This window comes from Lutra lutra, chromosome 4, assembly GCF_902655055.1.
Source record: "Lutra lutra chromosome 4, mLutLut1.2, whole genome shotgun sequence".
Lineage (NCBI taxonomy): Eukaryota > Metazoa > Chordata > Mammalia > Carnivora > Mustelidae > Lutra > Lutra lutra.
The window spans coordinates 111421442-111437644 of record NC_062281.1 but is presented as its reverse complement, the minus strand read 5'-3'; the positions used below and the strand labels follow the sequence as shown (position 1 = coordinate 111437644).

The window sequence follows — 16203 nt, the reverse complement described above, 5'->3', positions numbered from 1 at the left end:
CCAGTAGCCTTCAAGTGGCTTGAAGTTTCACAGAGCCTTCCCATGAATTTCAAGTTTGGAGATGACAGTAGTTTTTTATTTCTAAATTTCTCTGTTAAAATACATACTTCCACCTAAAATTGAGTTGCCTGCTGTCAAAGAAGGACTTTGCAGGTTCTCCTTTTTAGCTTATTTCTCAAAACTACCATTTAACTCTTTACAAAAGAAAAGTGTATTTTTTAAATCCATCCTATTTTTACAACAGTGCATTCCCCAGAGTATAAGAAAATCTCCAAGGTACCAAATAAAGGGACAATTTGAAATATTAGTCTCTGAAAATCCTATTCAAACTAAGATATAAACTTGCATCTTATTTTATATAGTTGCATGATTTTAAGTAAGGAGGTGAAAGCAGCAGTATTTACTTCCTATAAATCAACCTTACATCTTTAAATAAAACATTTTTCTGATTGTTAGGAGAAATATTTTCATTAGCTTTGCTAGAGGCTACTAGAAAGTTTAAATCTGTTTTTTTGTTTTTTTAAACTTTGGGAGTTTATTGCTTAGTAGGAATTATCAGTTACTTCTTTGCTTTCTATTCATTCCTACCATATGGAGTGTATTTTAGCATCTCTACATTTTTAACATTCTGGAAACATGCTCATAATTATTAATATATAGATTTTTAGCTCCACACTTGCTCAGTAACCTGTTTTGCAATTGATTTCTGGTGAGCTCTGCTTCATCTCAGTACCACAGATACATGTTCTAATTTTTTAAAAAAGAGCTTCAATCTGGAGTGCCTGTTTGGCTCAGTCGATAGAGCATGTATCTTGGGGTTGTGAGTTCAAGCCTCACATTGGGCATAGAGCTTACTTTAAAAAAAAAAACAAAACAAAGCCAGCACCAGGGAGCCTGGGTGGCTCAGTCAGTTGAGTGTATGACTCTTGATTTAGGCTCAGGTTATGATCTCAGGATGGTGAGACCAAGCCCTGAGTCGGCTTTGTGCTGAGTATCAAGCCTGCTTGGGATTCTTTCTCCCTCTCCCTCTGCCCCTCCCTCCTCTCTCTCTCTCTCTCTTTCTCTCAAATAAATAAATCTTTATTTTTCATTTATTTAGTTTTATCTTACTGATTTATTTGAGAAAATGAGACAGAGAGAAAAGTGCATGAGTAGGAGGAGGGGCAGAGGGAGAGGGAGAAGGAGGTTCTGTGCTGAGCTATAATCCTAATTCAGGATTCTATCCCAGGACCCCAGGATCAGACCTGAGCTGAAGGCAGATGCTTAAGTGACTGAGCCACCTAGGAGGCCCTAAATAAATCTTAAAAACAAACAAACAAAAAAATCTAGCAATCAATCTCATTAAGAGATCTACATCCATTAAATTTTACTTTTACATTCAAAACACATTTGTAAGGCTTATCTTTATAGTAATATGAATTGTAATTAATCAAGCCAGGATAAATTTAAAACACTTTTAAGAGTCTTTTGTTCTCTGAATGTTTTAAAGCAATGCAAATTAATATGCATATTTTTATTGCAGAGAAATAGGACAAGGTAAACCTTTAAGCATAAAAATATAAAATTATGAGAGAATTGGAATGTGTTTCTTTTATTGGAGATAGTGGATATCAGTCCAGTGGACAAATTTGAAAGTGATGGAATAGTTTTATTTGAAAATGGCCATATTTATAAAATGAAATGAGATTTTTTTGCTATAACTATTGAAACTTAGGATGAAAAATTTTGATGCCCCGGTAATTGGTAAAAGATTATTTCTCTGTATATCTGTGAGGGTATTTCCAGAAGAGATTAGCATCTGATTTGGTGAACTGAGTAAAGCAGAGGGTCCTTCCCAGTGTGGCAGGCCTTATCTAACCCACTGAAGACCTGAATAGAACAACAACAATAGAACAACAATAGAAGGTTGAATTCCCTCTCTGCCTAACTGTTGGCCCCAGGTCATCAATCTTCTCCTGTCCTTAGCGCTCTTAGTCTTTAGGTCTTCTTGTCCGGACTGAAATCTCCACCATTGGCTCTTTAGCTCAGGCCTTTGAACTACACCACTGGCTTTCGGGGGTCCCCAGTGTGCAGATGGCAGATTGTGGGACTTCTCAGCCTCCATCAATCTCTCTCTTTCTCCTTTGTACATGTGTGTATAAGTTTCTCTGGAGAACCCTGACTAATACAACTGGTGTCACCAGAGCCTGTGAGTTTGAAGGAGGTATTCTCTTGGAGCTGATGATCAGATTTCTTAAGAAGGGGTACATTTTAGCTGGTGATGAGATGGCAGGAGCATTGCAGCTGGTAGACTCTCAAGGAGAAGGATGCCCCCAGACAGGTGCCCACGGCTTGGCCCTGCAGGTGAGGGAGCACAGTGGGGCGAATATTCCTGCTGCCAAGGAGGCACTGCAGACTATGTGGCAGGGCCGCTGTTGCTGGAGCAAGCCTGACAGGAACTAGAAGGAAGAGTTTTTTCCTCTCATCTGTCTTCCATGCTCCACCCAGTTTTCCCTTTTGTGGAACCAAACCAGAAGCCAGTGGGCATAGGAGTCTGGAAATTATATAATTTACATACAAAAACAGAGTTGGATAGAGCTTTGAAAGGTATACTTGGAGCTGAGAGACCTTAAATAGCAAGATCTATCATTTTGGTCATTCATTATCCATTTACGTGTTTCTGTCTTACAACAACATTAATGTCTTTTTGCTTTTGCGTAGCAAGATACAACCATCCCTTTTACCAAGTTTTTTCCATCTTTTTCCTCAGAAAAGAGGCCCAAAGTCCCAGCAGTCACCATAGCAGTCTCTGAGTAGTGTTATTTTCTATTTTATTGAATCACATCTGAATATTCTATAACATATAGAGTAAATTGTAAAGTTAACCACCAAGAGTACTCCTTATTCAAACTAAAGAGGAGAAGTAAGTAAATATACGTCAGTATGTACGTGACAAACAAGGAAGAACATTTCCATAACTTCTACAGTCCTGTGTGCTCATGCCTGCTATACACTCTGTTCCCTTAACCCTCAAAGGGCACGGCAGCCAGTCGGGGCTTTGTTCCTGGTGGAGGTCATCCAAACCCCACCCTCCTTCCCAAAGGGTCTAAAACTTTTTGGTCTGTCTCATGTATTGCTGTAGTTTTACCATAGCTTTTACTACTACTGGGTTAGAGAATACTCTGAGTGCCTCAGAGAAGGTCTTGGGCTCCAGACATTGTCCTTCTGTGTGTCTAGTGTCAGAGCAGCCACTCAGTTTACCCTTAGTAATTGGGACCAATTGCCCCAGCAAAAGCAATGATCCCTCCTTAGTTATTTCCATAGCAAGTGAAGCTCTCCGTGGCCAGTGAAATTCTCATTTTCCAATTCTTTGGTGCCATTGTTGCAACCTCTGGCGGAAGCATTTTTCTCTGGGGGATGAAAACCTCTAACCCAGCAACAATCAGAGTTTCAGGGATGGGAAACAAAATTTGGGAGATTATAATGGACCATGATACTGGGGGAGCCGCTCTCTCTACTTCTTTTTATCCACATATCCTGGCTGTGGAAGGAAGAGTGTCCCATATTTGTCTCTGGTCCCAAGAATAGCCCACGTTCTATGGGATAGTACTCGAACTTTTCAGAGTGTTTTTTCCCAACTGGCACTGTAACTGAATCTTCAGCTCTGTTGCATCTGAGGGATGTCATACCTGGCAAGACCAGCACACTCTATGGGAGAGGTGAGTTCCCTGATCAGAAGCAGTATCGCGTAAAACATGCGTAAGTCCTCAGATAGCCATTATATTTATCTTTTGCTGGATCACAGACTGTTTCAAAACTTAACAGCTTAAAACAACAAACATTATTTCATAATTTTTGTTTGTCAGGCACATAGGATCAGCCTAACAGGGTTGGTTCTGGCTCATGGTATCTCATGAGTTTGCAGTCAAGCCAAGCCACTGGGTGGAGCTACAGGCATCTCAAGACTGGCATGGAGTTACATACTCACTTTCAACCTCACTCATGGTTGTTGGCAGGCTTCAAACAGGGCTTCATTCAATTCCTTGCCATGCCACATGGGCCTTCTTCCCACAGGACTTCTCACAACAAGGCAGCTTGTTTTCTCCATATGAGTGGAGAGAGAGAGGAAGCAAGGGAGAGCGAGCAGAGGAAAGCTCCCCAAATGGAAGCCAAAGTCTTTATAACCTAATCGCAGGAGTGCTATCCCCTCATTTCAGCCCTATTCTATTAATGAAAAGCAAAGCCATTAGTCCAGGGGATACCGAAGGTGCCAGGATGATTCAAGGGCATGGAAAGCGGGAGGTGGGGATCATTGGAGGCCATTTTAGAGGCTACCTACAAAAGTCATGCTACCAGAAACCCCGGCTGTTAGGGTTTTGGAATAGATAACTACTTTTTCAGAAACCACTCTTGGTTTGCTACTGGGCCCTGGTAGAGACTGAACTGATCTGGGACATTTGGAGATCATGTAACCTAAGCTAAGATGAACTGGGTGTTTCCTGACCCACCAAGATACAAGGTTGGTTGACAGTATCAGCAATCCAACATCAAGTAGAGACGGCATAAATGAGATTAGATGCACAGTGAGGCTAGCTCCTGAATAGAAGCTCGTTGCATGAGAGCTGATTCAGCCTCCTGCACACCTACACTTGCTACATGGCTGTCTCTTTCCCCAACCTATGACCTTGAAGGGGGGTAGGTAGTTTCTGAGGAAGAAAAAGCTAAAGCCTCATTTACAGGTAGTTTTGCACAATGTGTTGGCATCATCTTGAAGCAGCATCTCAGCCCCATTCTGCAGTGGTCCAGTGATGCAGTATTGATGGGAGATCCTCCCAGCGCACAGAACTTGGAGCAATGTGTTTGATTGTCTGAACTGAGAGATGGCCAGAAGAATCGGTAAACTGATCGTGGACAGTGATTGGCAATTTGGCTGAAATGTTGGGAACTCAGAAAACAAAGATATGGCAGATGGTAGCAAAAAAGATAAAGGGAGAGGCACATGGACAAGACTTTCAGAATGACCATAATGTGTGAAAAAAAAAATCGTGCCCCACGTGGATAGTATGCAAGAGAGCATCCACAGTGAGGAGACTTTCAGTACCCGGGCAGACAGAGTGAACTTGTCTGTGTATGACAGTCAGCATATTTCTGCAGTTGCCTTAGTGCTTGCTCGGAAGCCACAATGGTGAGGGTGAGGTGAAACATGGGCCTCGCCAGAGCTGGGCCAGCCATCCTCACTGCTGAGTGACTGACCTACCGAGAGCAGAAACTGACACTGGGCCCTCTAGACCGCGCCTTTACCCCAGAAAGACCAGAAAACCACCTCGTGGCAGGTGGATCACAATGGAGGCAGCACTTTGTCCTCACTTGGAAGAACTTACTCAGGTGTGGATTTGCCTTCCCCGACCACAACGCTTCTGCCAGTATAACTGTCTCTGTACTAATGGAAGTTTGACAAAATATTGCTTCGGACCAATAAGTCGTCCTTACATTAGGAAAAGGCAGCTTTCTTTAAAGAAGGAAAAAAAGAAAAAGAAGAAAGGAAGAAAAGAAAGAGAAAAACGAGAAGGTAATATGTCAAAATGTTAAACTGTCTAATGGGAATTAGGGTAGTATGTATGTATATATATATATACACATATATATATGCTATTTGTTTCAATTTTTTCCTTTTTTCCATGTGATGTATCTGGAATAATACATTGAAATAAATTATAAAGGTCACTGAAGATTTTTTTTTTTGATTATTTGTCTTTTTTAATCGAAAAGCTGACAGACTGGCTAGTTACATTTCCCCCCGAACCACAAATTTAGTAGTAACTCGGTTTCTAGCCAACATATTCAAAGCTGAGAATTAAAAATGCAAAAACAAGTCCTTAGATCCAATTAAGGGAGCCCTGCTACATACAGGCTAATCAATACCAGTGGTACTCCTTGACTCCAGGAAGCTGGAAGACACCCTAATAATCCCACTCAAAACATTTACCTCAAGTAGCCTTTTTCCAGTTTCCAACTCATGAATAAAGATAATACGTTGTTAATTCTATTTCAGAAAACTTTTTTTCAACTTGTTTTATTTACAATGCCAACTTTTAAAAGGTCATTAAACTAAAGTTAACTAGACAATAAACTAGGCAGAAATCGCTTTACAAAGAGAGGGAAAGCCCAAAATGCCACCTTCTACAGAGAACTCACAGTTCAGGTTTATTTAGAGCAAAGAAAAAAAACTTTTGATCGTACTAGAAGAAACTCAGCCATAAGTTTGGAATCTGTACTCAAACTACACATGCGAGGAGGACAATATTCTGCTTAAACAACTGATTTGCTGCTGCCATTTGTCTACTGTTTGTCTAATATTAACAATTATAAACAGAGCAGTGCAACTAGTATTTGGAACAATCCTTACAGTGTTACAGTGTCAGGCATAACATTTCACTTCTCTTCACACCACTGGTTCTCTTTGCGTACCTGGGCTTCCTCTTCTTCAGTAAAGTCATTTTTGATATTGAAGGTCTTGCGGATCTCCTCAGGAGTTTTCCCCTTGATCATATTGGCAACAGTCTTGCATGTTACATCAAGCAAACCTTTGATGTCTAAGTAGTTCGCAGCCAGAATAAGTTCAAACAGTGTTCCTTGGTCAACTTTCAGGAATTCTTGGTCCCAAACAGGGATATCATCTGTCCGCTTTTCTTTGTTCTCATCATCCTCAGGAGGAGGGGGGTCATCCTTGTGGTGGGTGCACCACTGAATGACCTTTTTTAATATTGCTGCATTAACATTTGGTAGAGGAACTGGATCATCATCTCCTTCATCGTCCATTCCCAAATCTTCCAACATGGTCTTGATAGTCACAGACTATTTGGCGATTTCAACATCAACTTCAAATATCTCTCCATCGGAACTCTGCAACTTAATTGAAGGCGTGGTGCTCGGTCTCAGGCCGACTGCGGGTCGGAGGCTGATAAAAACACAGCGGCCTCGGGAACGTGGAGAGAAAAAAGGAGAACAAGGCCACTACGCTGAAGATATTTTTTAAACTGCATTCCTGAAAGATTGGTTTCCCGACTAAGAAAGGATTGGTTGGAGGCTACTCTATTTTAATCCTGATTTCAGTTCTCCTGTTTTCAGGCCACCCAGACCCAGACTGCTGCAGTCGGAGCTAATGATATTTCTCTACAATCTTAATGATTCTCAAACTTCTGTGAACATAAGCATCTTCAAGGAGACATAAAATGCGAACTCCCAGTTCACCCCCCTGTTCTGGAAATTGGGTAATTCTGGGAGGGACCTAGGAAACTATATATGGTTGACCCTTGAACAACTCAGGTTTGAACTGCACAAGATATTTTTCAATAAATACAGGACTAAAAATGCATTTTGTTTTCCTTATTATTTTCTTAATACCATTTTCTATAGCTTACCTTATCGCAAGTATATGATACATATAACATAAAAAGTATTTGTTAATTGACTATTTCTGTTATCAGCAAGGCTTCTGGTCAACAGTAGGCTATTAGTAGTCAAATTTTTGGGAAATCAAAGTTATACATGGATCTTTGACTGCATAGGAGGGAGCCAGTGTCCCTAACCCCATTCCCACCCCTGTTGTTCAAAAGTTAACTATATTTTTTAAAGGTTTATTTAATTTTTATAATTTATTTATGAGAGAGAGAGAGAGCAAGCAGGGGGCGCAGCAAAGGGAGAGGGAGAAGCAGGTTCCCTGCCAAGCAGGGAACCTGATGTGGGGCTCGATCCCAGGACCCTGAGATCATGACCTGAGCTGAAGGCAGACACTTAAGTGAGTGAGCCACCCAGGAGCCCCAAAATTTTTTTTTTTAAGGATTTTATTTATTTCTTTGTGAGAGAGGGAGGGAGAGGGAGAGAGATAATAATAAAAAATAATTTATTTTTAATAAATAAATATTAATTATATGTGGGTGGGAGGGAAAGGGAGACTGACATCAAGCTGACTCCACAGGGAGCTAGATGTGGGGCCCGATCCCACAACGGCAAGGACCTGAGCTGAAACCAAACCAGCTGAGCTGCCCAGGTACCCTAAAAGTTAACAGTATTTTTAAAAGGGGCCCCAGTGAGTGATCCCTATTTAGGTGGTTCCCATAATATGGTTTAAAGGACACTGCTTTGGATTTACAGGAGGCTCCAAGGCTGAGGAAAATCTGGGAAGAATTCAAGTAGGACTGAGGGGAAATACAGGTGCAAGTTGTTATTCTGTTGTCAACAGGATCAGATTCCAGAAACACAACCCAAAATCCTTTTTGCCTTTGGTTAGCATTTATTCAAAATGTACGCGTCATTGCACTCACATTACCACTCTAGTATACAGAACAGGTCTCTATCTGCATGAGAAAGGCTACACAACAGAATGGGTGCTGGTGTCAGATTGCTCTTTCATGACCCTATCACAGCTCCCTCCAAAACTGGCGGAGACAAGCAGATCGGAGTTTGAACACTAGCTTCATCATTCTTCATTGTTACTTTTGGGTGAAATGACTAAGCCCTCAGAGCCTTGGCTTTTCCATGGGAAAAATATCTTTGAGCTTTTTTAGAAGTATGACTTAAGTTGAAATATGTAATCATTCTAGCCTTAAGTTCTTATATAGAATAAAGAAGACAAGAACCTCCGATATTCTCTTCAGCTCTAAAATTCTTTGTATGTTTTACTAGGATCCTGTTTCTGTCATAAACTAAGTGAAAACATGCAGGTGATACTTGCAGAAAACATAAAATCACAATGTTGAGGTAAAGGTCATGAAAATAATTCTGTTTCCTTGGGTAGAAAATTTTAAAATAACCAGTATATTCCTCAATTGAATGATGATGGATAAGGCAATGATTACTGAAGGTGAAGTGAGACTTCATGGCGAACATGAAGGGTTTCCCCAACTGAAGGCAGTCTTTGGGGCCTGCCCCCTAAGGACTGCTTATCAGATGAATTCTGTGAATGTCCTCAGGGGACTTCCTGTCATGGAAAAAGAGTGTCCAGTGATGAGAAACTGGAGTTCTGTCACAGGGACCCTGAAGTTAGTGGCTCCAAAGTGGGGTATATGAAGAGCTGATGACGCTAAATTCCTAAGGAGCCTTTGAGCTAAATAAAATAGGGCATGGCGTCTCATCTCACTCCTGATGTGTCTCAGATTTCCCTTCCTTGCTGTCACCACCAGAGAATACAAAGCGGAAAGATTTTCCTGTCAAGGACCAGGGTCCTGGAATCCAGCCTTTTCCCGCTCTCCCTTACTCTCCTGGCACCCACCTTGTCCACTCCAACACACACTGTTCAGATTTATGTAGACAACTGGCATTTATCGCATAGTGGGGATTCTGAAGTACAAACAAGCCATAGCTGAGATTTTTTGTCTCAAGTGCACTTCGTATCATTCAGTTGGCTTTGTATGGTTATTAAACCTCCCAGTTATGCATGCTGGCCAAACAGACTCCCAGGCTTAAAGTATTCAGCAGAGGGGCGCCTGGGTGGCTCAGTGGGTTAAGCCGCTGCCTTCGGCTCAGGTCATGATCCCCGGTCCTGGGTTCGAGCCCCACATCGGGCTTTCTGCTCAGCAGGGAGCCTGCTTCCTCCTCTCTCTCTGCCTGCCTCTCTGCCTACTTGTGATTTCTCTCTGCTAAATAAATAAATAAAATCTTTAAAAAAAAATAAATAAAGTATTCAGCAGAGAGTCTTTTTGGCGGTCCACTTAGCCAAGTGGTCTCTATGAGGACCCCGCCTTTGGGAGTATGGTTGTTCTGATGGCCCTTTTGCCCTTTCCATACCGTGTGCCTTTCTGGGTTTTTTTGTTTTGTTTAAGATTTTATTTATTTATTTGACAAACAGAGATCACAAGTAGGCAGAGAGGCATGCAGAGAGAGAGAGGAGGAAGCAGGCTCCCCGCAGAGCAGAGAGCCTGATGCAGGGCTCGGTCCCAAGACCCCAGGATCATGACCTGAGCCGAAGGCAGAGGCTTTAACCCACTGAGCCACCCAGGCACCCCTGCCTTTCTGTTTTGTGGAAGACTTCTTTCTCCTCACTCTGAGAGGTAGCAGATAGATGGCATCACTGAGTCAAGGAGAAACAGAGTGAGTACGTAAGCCAGGTTCAAGAAAAGGCCAGGAATGAAGTGCAGTAGAGAATGGTGAGCTACTCTCGAATCACATAGTGAGAAAGACTTTGTGAGAGTCAGGGGTCATGGAGCAGTTACAGGTTAAGCCAGGAGGGCACGCAGGAAACCACACAGACAAGAAGACCTAGAAACTGAGCTGAAGTCTACTGCAGAAAGGAAGCACCATATAGTGTTTTCTTTTTGTTATCTCATGGCATTCTTGCTGAATGAGGGACCTAGTTGACATGCTCTGCCCGACAGGCTGATCCAAAGCAAGGCTGAAAAACATACCCTGCCCTCTCTGAGAGAATTGATTCCATCCTGTTTGTGATCCAGATCTGTACCATTATTAATTCTAATACTGTGTCTGTAGATTCCTTTGTCATATTATCATATGTCATATTGTCTGCGAGTAGGGGAAATGCCTCCTTCCTAATCCCTTTTACCATTATGTTTTAAGCAATCATCTGTTGAAAAAGGATTAGCATGAATCTGGTTATAAAATGAATAATAAAGAATTCGAGACTTCTGCTATAAGGCTCCATCAATGTAGACAACTGCTTTCTTTCTTTTTTAAGTTAACTATTTTTTTTTAAGATTTTATTTATTTATTTGACAGACAGAGATCACAAGTAGGCAGAGAGGCAGACAGATAGAGAGAGAGGTGGAAGCAGCCTCCCTGCAGAACACAGAGCCCGATGTGGGGCTCGATCCCAGGACACTGGGACCATGACCTGAGCCGAAGGCAGAGGCTTTAACCCACTGAGCCACCCAGGCGCCCCAAGTTAACTATTTTTTTTTAAAGACTTTACTTATTTATTTGTCAGAGAGAGAGAGAGAGAGAGAGAATGCACAAGTGGGGAGCAGCATGCAGAGGAAGAAGCAGGCTCCCTGACCCAGGACCCTGGGATCATGACCTTAGCTGAAGGCAGACGCTTAACCGACTGAGCCACCCAGGCATCCTGCCAACTATATTTGCTCACATCTACCAAGATGAAGATCATGAATGGTCATGAACTTGTAGCCTAAAAGGTTCTTTAATAATTAGGTCTTGAAGACTGTAATTTCTGGTTCTGTGAAGTCTCTTTGAAGTTATTAAGGCAAACTTAATTTATTAATTTATTAATATTAAGGCAAACTTTGAAGGTTATTAAGTTATTAAGGCAAACTAACACATTTCCCATAAAAGAGAAGCAGAGCCTGTATATTTATTTAGTATGTATGTATGTGTTAATTTAGTTAGTTAGTTTTAGACAGAGTGCATGCGCACAGAGGGTAGAAGCAGGGGCAGAGGGAGAGGGAGAGAGAGAATTTCAAACAGACTCTGCTCTGAGCTCAGAGTCCGACTGGCCTCCATCTCATGACCCTGGGATCATGACTGGAACCAAAATCAAGAGTTGGACACTTAACCACCTGAAACACCCACGGTGCCCCAGAAGTCTTTATAAATTGGGACCAAAGTCTTAAAAAGATAAGGTTTATTGATCTTTCCATTTTCTTTATCCCCAGGTGGCTGCTGAATCAGAGCCTAAGCTTCTAGCCCTACCTAAAGTGGATATTTTGACATTTTAAATGTATCTTCTCTCCAGCAAGCAGGACTCTAGTTCTTTGACTCTACCAGTTGAGGGGCTGCTTAAGTTGGGAAGAGGCAGGGGAAGAGAATCAGGGAAACAAGCTAGGGTGGGCAGGGCAAGTGTAGCTGGAAAGCAACTCTGAGTTGTGGTGAAGATGGAGCGAAAGCAAACAGTGAGGATGCTGACTTTTCCATAAGCATTAAATTTGGGGAAAACAGCAAAATATAACAAAATACAAAAATAAACTCATCCATGGTTCAACCACCACCAGGACTTAACATTTTTTTTTTTAAGATTATTTATTTATTTATTTATTTGACAGAGAGAGATCACAAGTAGATGGAGAGGCAGGCAGAGAGAGAGAGAGAGGGAAGCAGGCTTCTTGCTGAGCAGAGAGCCCGATGTGGGACTCGATCCCAGGACCCTGAGATCATGACCTGAGCCGAAGGCAGCGGCTTAACCCACTGAGCCACCCAGGCGCCCCAGGACTTAACATTTTTATAGGAGTATTAAAATAGAGATGGATAAGTAAACATTTTTAAAAATAAAATTGGGATCATAGTCAATATAGTTGTGTCTAACCCCTCCCACCCCCACTTCATTTATAAACCTTGAACATTTCCTCATGGAAGTATACATTCCTTAAAAATGTTGTATTCAGAGATGCCTGGGTGCCTCAGTTGGTTAAGTGTCTGCCTTTGGCTCAGGTCATGATTCCAGGGTCTTGGGATCGAACTCCGCATTGGGCTCCCTGCTCAGTGGAGAGCCTGCTTCTCCCTCTCCCTCTGCCTGCTGCTCCGCCTACTTGTGCTCTCTATCAAATAAGTAAATAAATCTTTTTTTTTAAAGATTTTATTTATTTATTTGGCAGAGAGAGATCACAAGTAGGCATAGAGGCAGGCAGAAAGAGAAGGGGAAGCAGGCTCCCTGCTGAGCAGAGAGCCCAATGTGGGGCTCGATCCCAGGACTCTGGAATCATGACCTGAGCCAAAGGCAAAGGCTTAACCCACTGAGCCACCCAGGCACCCCGTAAAGAAATCTTTTTAAAAAATGCCTTCAAATCCAATAATCCAGACCAGAACCAGAGTTCACCAAACAGGACCAAGGTGACATCTAGGCCACAGAAGAGTCTAATTCCCTCGGGGTAAGCAGGACTAGAAAAGATACCAGAGTAGCAGGGATGAAGGCTGTATTGTTGTTCAGTTGACATGGAGTCTTCCCAGGCCCCACCCCAAGATGTTGTAAGAAACTGGAGCCGCTCCTTGAAAAGAGACTCTGTGTCCTTGTCTGTCCTCTGGGTTTACTCTTCCCCGAATGAAAGTCCTAGACCTGAGACAAAGGCACAGCTTTTCAGGTAAGGAAAGAGAAAACAAGGAATAAGATAAAAGAGGAAAAGAATAAGGTGATGTTGAGGGAAAAGAGAAGTAAGGAAAGGACCACTGTAGAGGAGAGGGTGAAGGCCACCCTGTAGACTTTTTGCTTATTGTTTGCTGTAAGAAAAGCAGGTGACAATGAGAAGAATCTTGCTAACCACTGGAAAACTGGGTGGTTTTGCTCATTCTGACTTAGTTACAGAGTCTGCCCTAGAAACTTGAACAGGAAAAATCATCTTTCCTTCATGTAAATGGGAGGCAGACTACAGTCATTGAGTCATAATGGCAAGTAATGATTCTCATTTCTCGTGTCCAAGTCTGCCTTCTTTCTATAGGAACAACCCTATATTTTCAGTCATCAGCTCTGCATTTTCATTTTAGTATGCTGCTTCAAATGCAATTTGAATAAAATTAAATACATTGTCCTACCTCTGTCCATCTTCCCTAATTTTTACATTTTATAGTTTTTTTTCACTTAAAAAGACATATCTTAAATCATAAGAGACTCTAAATCTCAGGAAACAAACTGAGGGTTGCTGGGGGATGAGTTGGCTGGGTGATGGACATTGGGGAGGGTATGTGCTATGGTGAGCGCTGTGAATTGTGTAAGACTGATGAATCACAGACCTGTACCCCTGAAACAAATAATACATTATTAGTAAAAAAAAAAAAAAAGACATGTCTTATATATCTGTGTTGCAGCTAGATGCTATGTGAGGCACAGGCTAAGGAGAAGCCTCTCTGGTCTCGGGATTTACAGCCAGTTGGTGGGGGCATGGTGAGTGACTGGAGAGACACCGTAGAAGTCAAGCCACTGAAGTGTAGTTATGCTGTGGGACCAGAAATTATCCTGAACTTCTGAATATAATCCACCAATTAACATCTTCCTCTCCATCTCTCAGCTCTAGTCTGAGCCCTGAACACTTTGGCCTGGATAACAACATGGCTTTTCTTTTCTTTTCTTTTCTTTTTTAAGATTTTATTTATTTATTTGTCAGAGAGAGAGAGGGAGAGAGAGCAAGCACAGGCAGACAGAATGGCAGGCAGAGGCAGAGGGAGAAGCAGGCTCCCTGATGAGCAAGGAGCCTGATGTGGGACTCGATCCCAGGACGCTGGGAACATGACCTGAGCCAAAGGCAGCTGCTTAACCAACTGAGCCACCCAGGCATCCCCAACATGGCTTTTCTGATGGTGTCTCTGTCTCTGAGTTTTCCTCTCAATCCAACCCAGCACCACTGCCGAACTAGTCTGTACACAGCTTTCAACAACCTCAGTGAGTGTGGAATCAAGTTTATATTTTTCCACCAGTTCTTGAAAGCTTTGTGACTTAGCTTCATCAAAGCCAGCCCAAGACTTTCTGTCTTGTCATTGTGGTATCTTCTATGCCCTTAGAAAATAGTATTGAAGACTTGCCAGGAAGAATGACGATTGAGATGAAGCCATTGGATTTTGCAGCAATGAAATTATTGGTAACTTCCCAAAGTAAAATATGTTTATAATGATTGTTTCAAAAGCCATTAACAGGTGTTTTAAAAAAGTGAGGGATCAAGAAAGAGATGCACAGATTGTAAACTGTGCTAGGAATTTTGGCTGTGAAATAAGAAGGAAACTGTTGTTAAGTGTTTTGGTCATCAATAATGAACACTATATTCAATACAAAGCCTAGAGGACTTTTTAATGAAATGTTTCTCTTCTTCCTGTCACATATAATATATCCAATTTGGGGTCAAACTTCTTGTGATTAAAAATGGCTTTCAGAAAATGTAGCTACAAAATAAAGTTAATACTAATGTAAGTAATAAAAATATAAAACACTTAGGAGTACCTGGCTGAGTCAGTAGAGCATGTGACTCTTGATCTCAGGGTTGTGAGTTCAAGTTCCACATTGGGTGTGGAGATTATAAATAAACAAATAAATAAAACACTTAAATGGTGCTTACTATATGCCAAGAAACTTTCTTAGTGTTTTACATGTATTAACTTATGTAATTCTCACAATTGTAAGAATTGTAAGAAATTAAGAAATAGATTAATTAACTTGCCCAAGGCCACATAACTAGTAAATAGCTATGATCCAAACCTAGATGGTGTGGCTCTATAAGCCAGGCTCTTGATTACTTCACAGTACTGCTAAGATTCAGTTTACCTTCCTGCATTCCTCTGATCCTCTCAAGGCATGGTCTGTGCATAGTGTTCTTGGTCAATGAAGCCTTAGGAGCTCAGGAATGAGTTCAAGTTCCCTAAGCTTTTCATGCTTAGGTGTATATATAGAGTGCTTTTATATTGTCTTGCATGACTAACTGTTATTTTGGATGAAATTGAAAGAAGTTGACCAAGAGCCCATGGAAAACCTGAACAGAAGTGATTTCTGGGGCTGACTTAGGTAGACATAAGTTGTAAAAGGAGATTTTGCTTAGATGCCTTCCTCCTTCCCTGGTAACTTTGCGTCCCAAACCAGTGCCAGACTGTGGGGTCCTAGCATAAGACGGTTCTTTTTTTTAAGTGTGAGCTCTACTGGGCTCAAAGTCATGACCCTGAGATCAAGAGTCACATGTTCCACTGACTGAGCCAGCCAGGTGCCTCTGACAATTATTCTTGAATGTTGAGAGATCTCAGCAGAGGATAGTGCCACCTATTATTATGCCTTCACAAGAGTATTTTGGAGAAAAGAAGATTTTCTGGTAAGGATCAGCACACCTTTCCCCTCAGGTAGGAACACAAAGGAGTCTAGAAGTTGGATAGATTCAACTCTAAAGAAAAGAAAAAATAACAGGTTATTTCACTGAATTCTGTACTAGTTTCCATCCTAGCAGGGATCTGAAAGGACCATGGGTTTGAGAACTTCTTGGATTTCCTAATCTTTTTAACACTCTCAATGTTTTTTGTTTGTTTAACTTTGGCATTTTCCTCTCAATTTCCCTAATGTTAACAGTAAAATCCTTATAAATAGAAAGTTCTTGTGTTTTTCTTTGAGGGCAGCAAGGTGGAGATAGGCAGAGAGACCACAGTCAATTCCAAATTTTGTGCCATGTGATAGGATCTTAAGAAATAGTGTAGAGAATGTCTGCAGACAGGGTCCAGTGCAGGGTAAACATGACAAGCACTGAAAAATTCTCTGAATCTAAGAAGGAGCTAAGATGGAGGGGTAGAAAGATGGTCATGGAA

General features: G+C 41.6%; 1 protein-coding gene across 1 annotated transcript; it reads right to left on the bottom strand.

The window, feature by feature from the left end:
- Window positions 1-6020: 6020 nt before the first annotated feature.
- Window positions 6021-6851, bottom strand: LOC125098885 (S-phase kinase-associated protein 1-like). Its single transcript, XM_047728111.1, has one exon. The coding sequence runs from the start codon at window positions 6814-6816 to the stop codon at window positions 6412-6414; it is 405 nt and encodes a 134-aa protein (XP_047584067.1). The 5' UTR covers window positions 6817-6851; the 3' UTR covers window positions 6021-6411.
- Window positions 6852-16203: the final 9352 nt, after the last annotated feature.

Coding starts and splice junctions, on each gene's coding strand:
- LOC125098885 (XM_047728111.1), bottom strand. CDS start 6,816: ATGTTGGAAGATTTGGGAATGGACGATGAAGGAGATGATGATCCAGTT.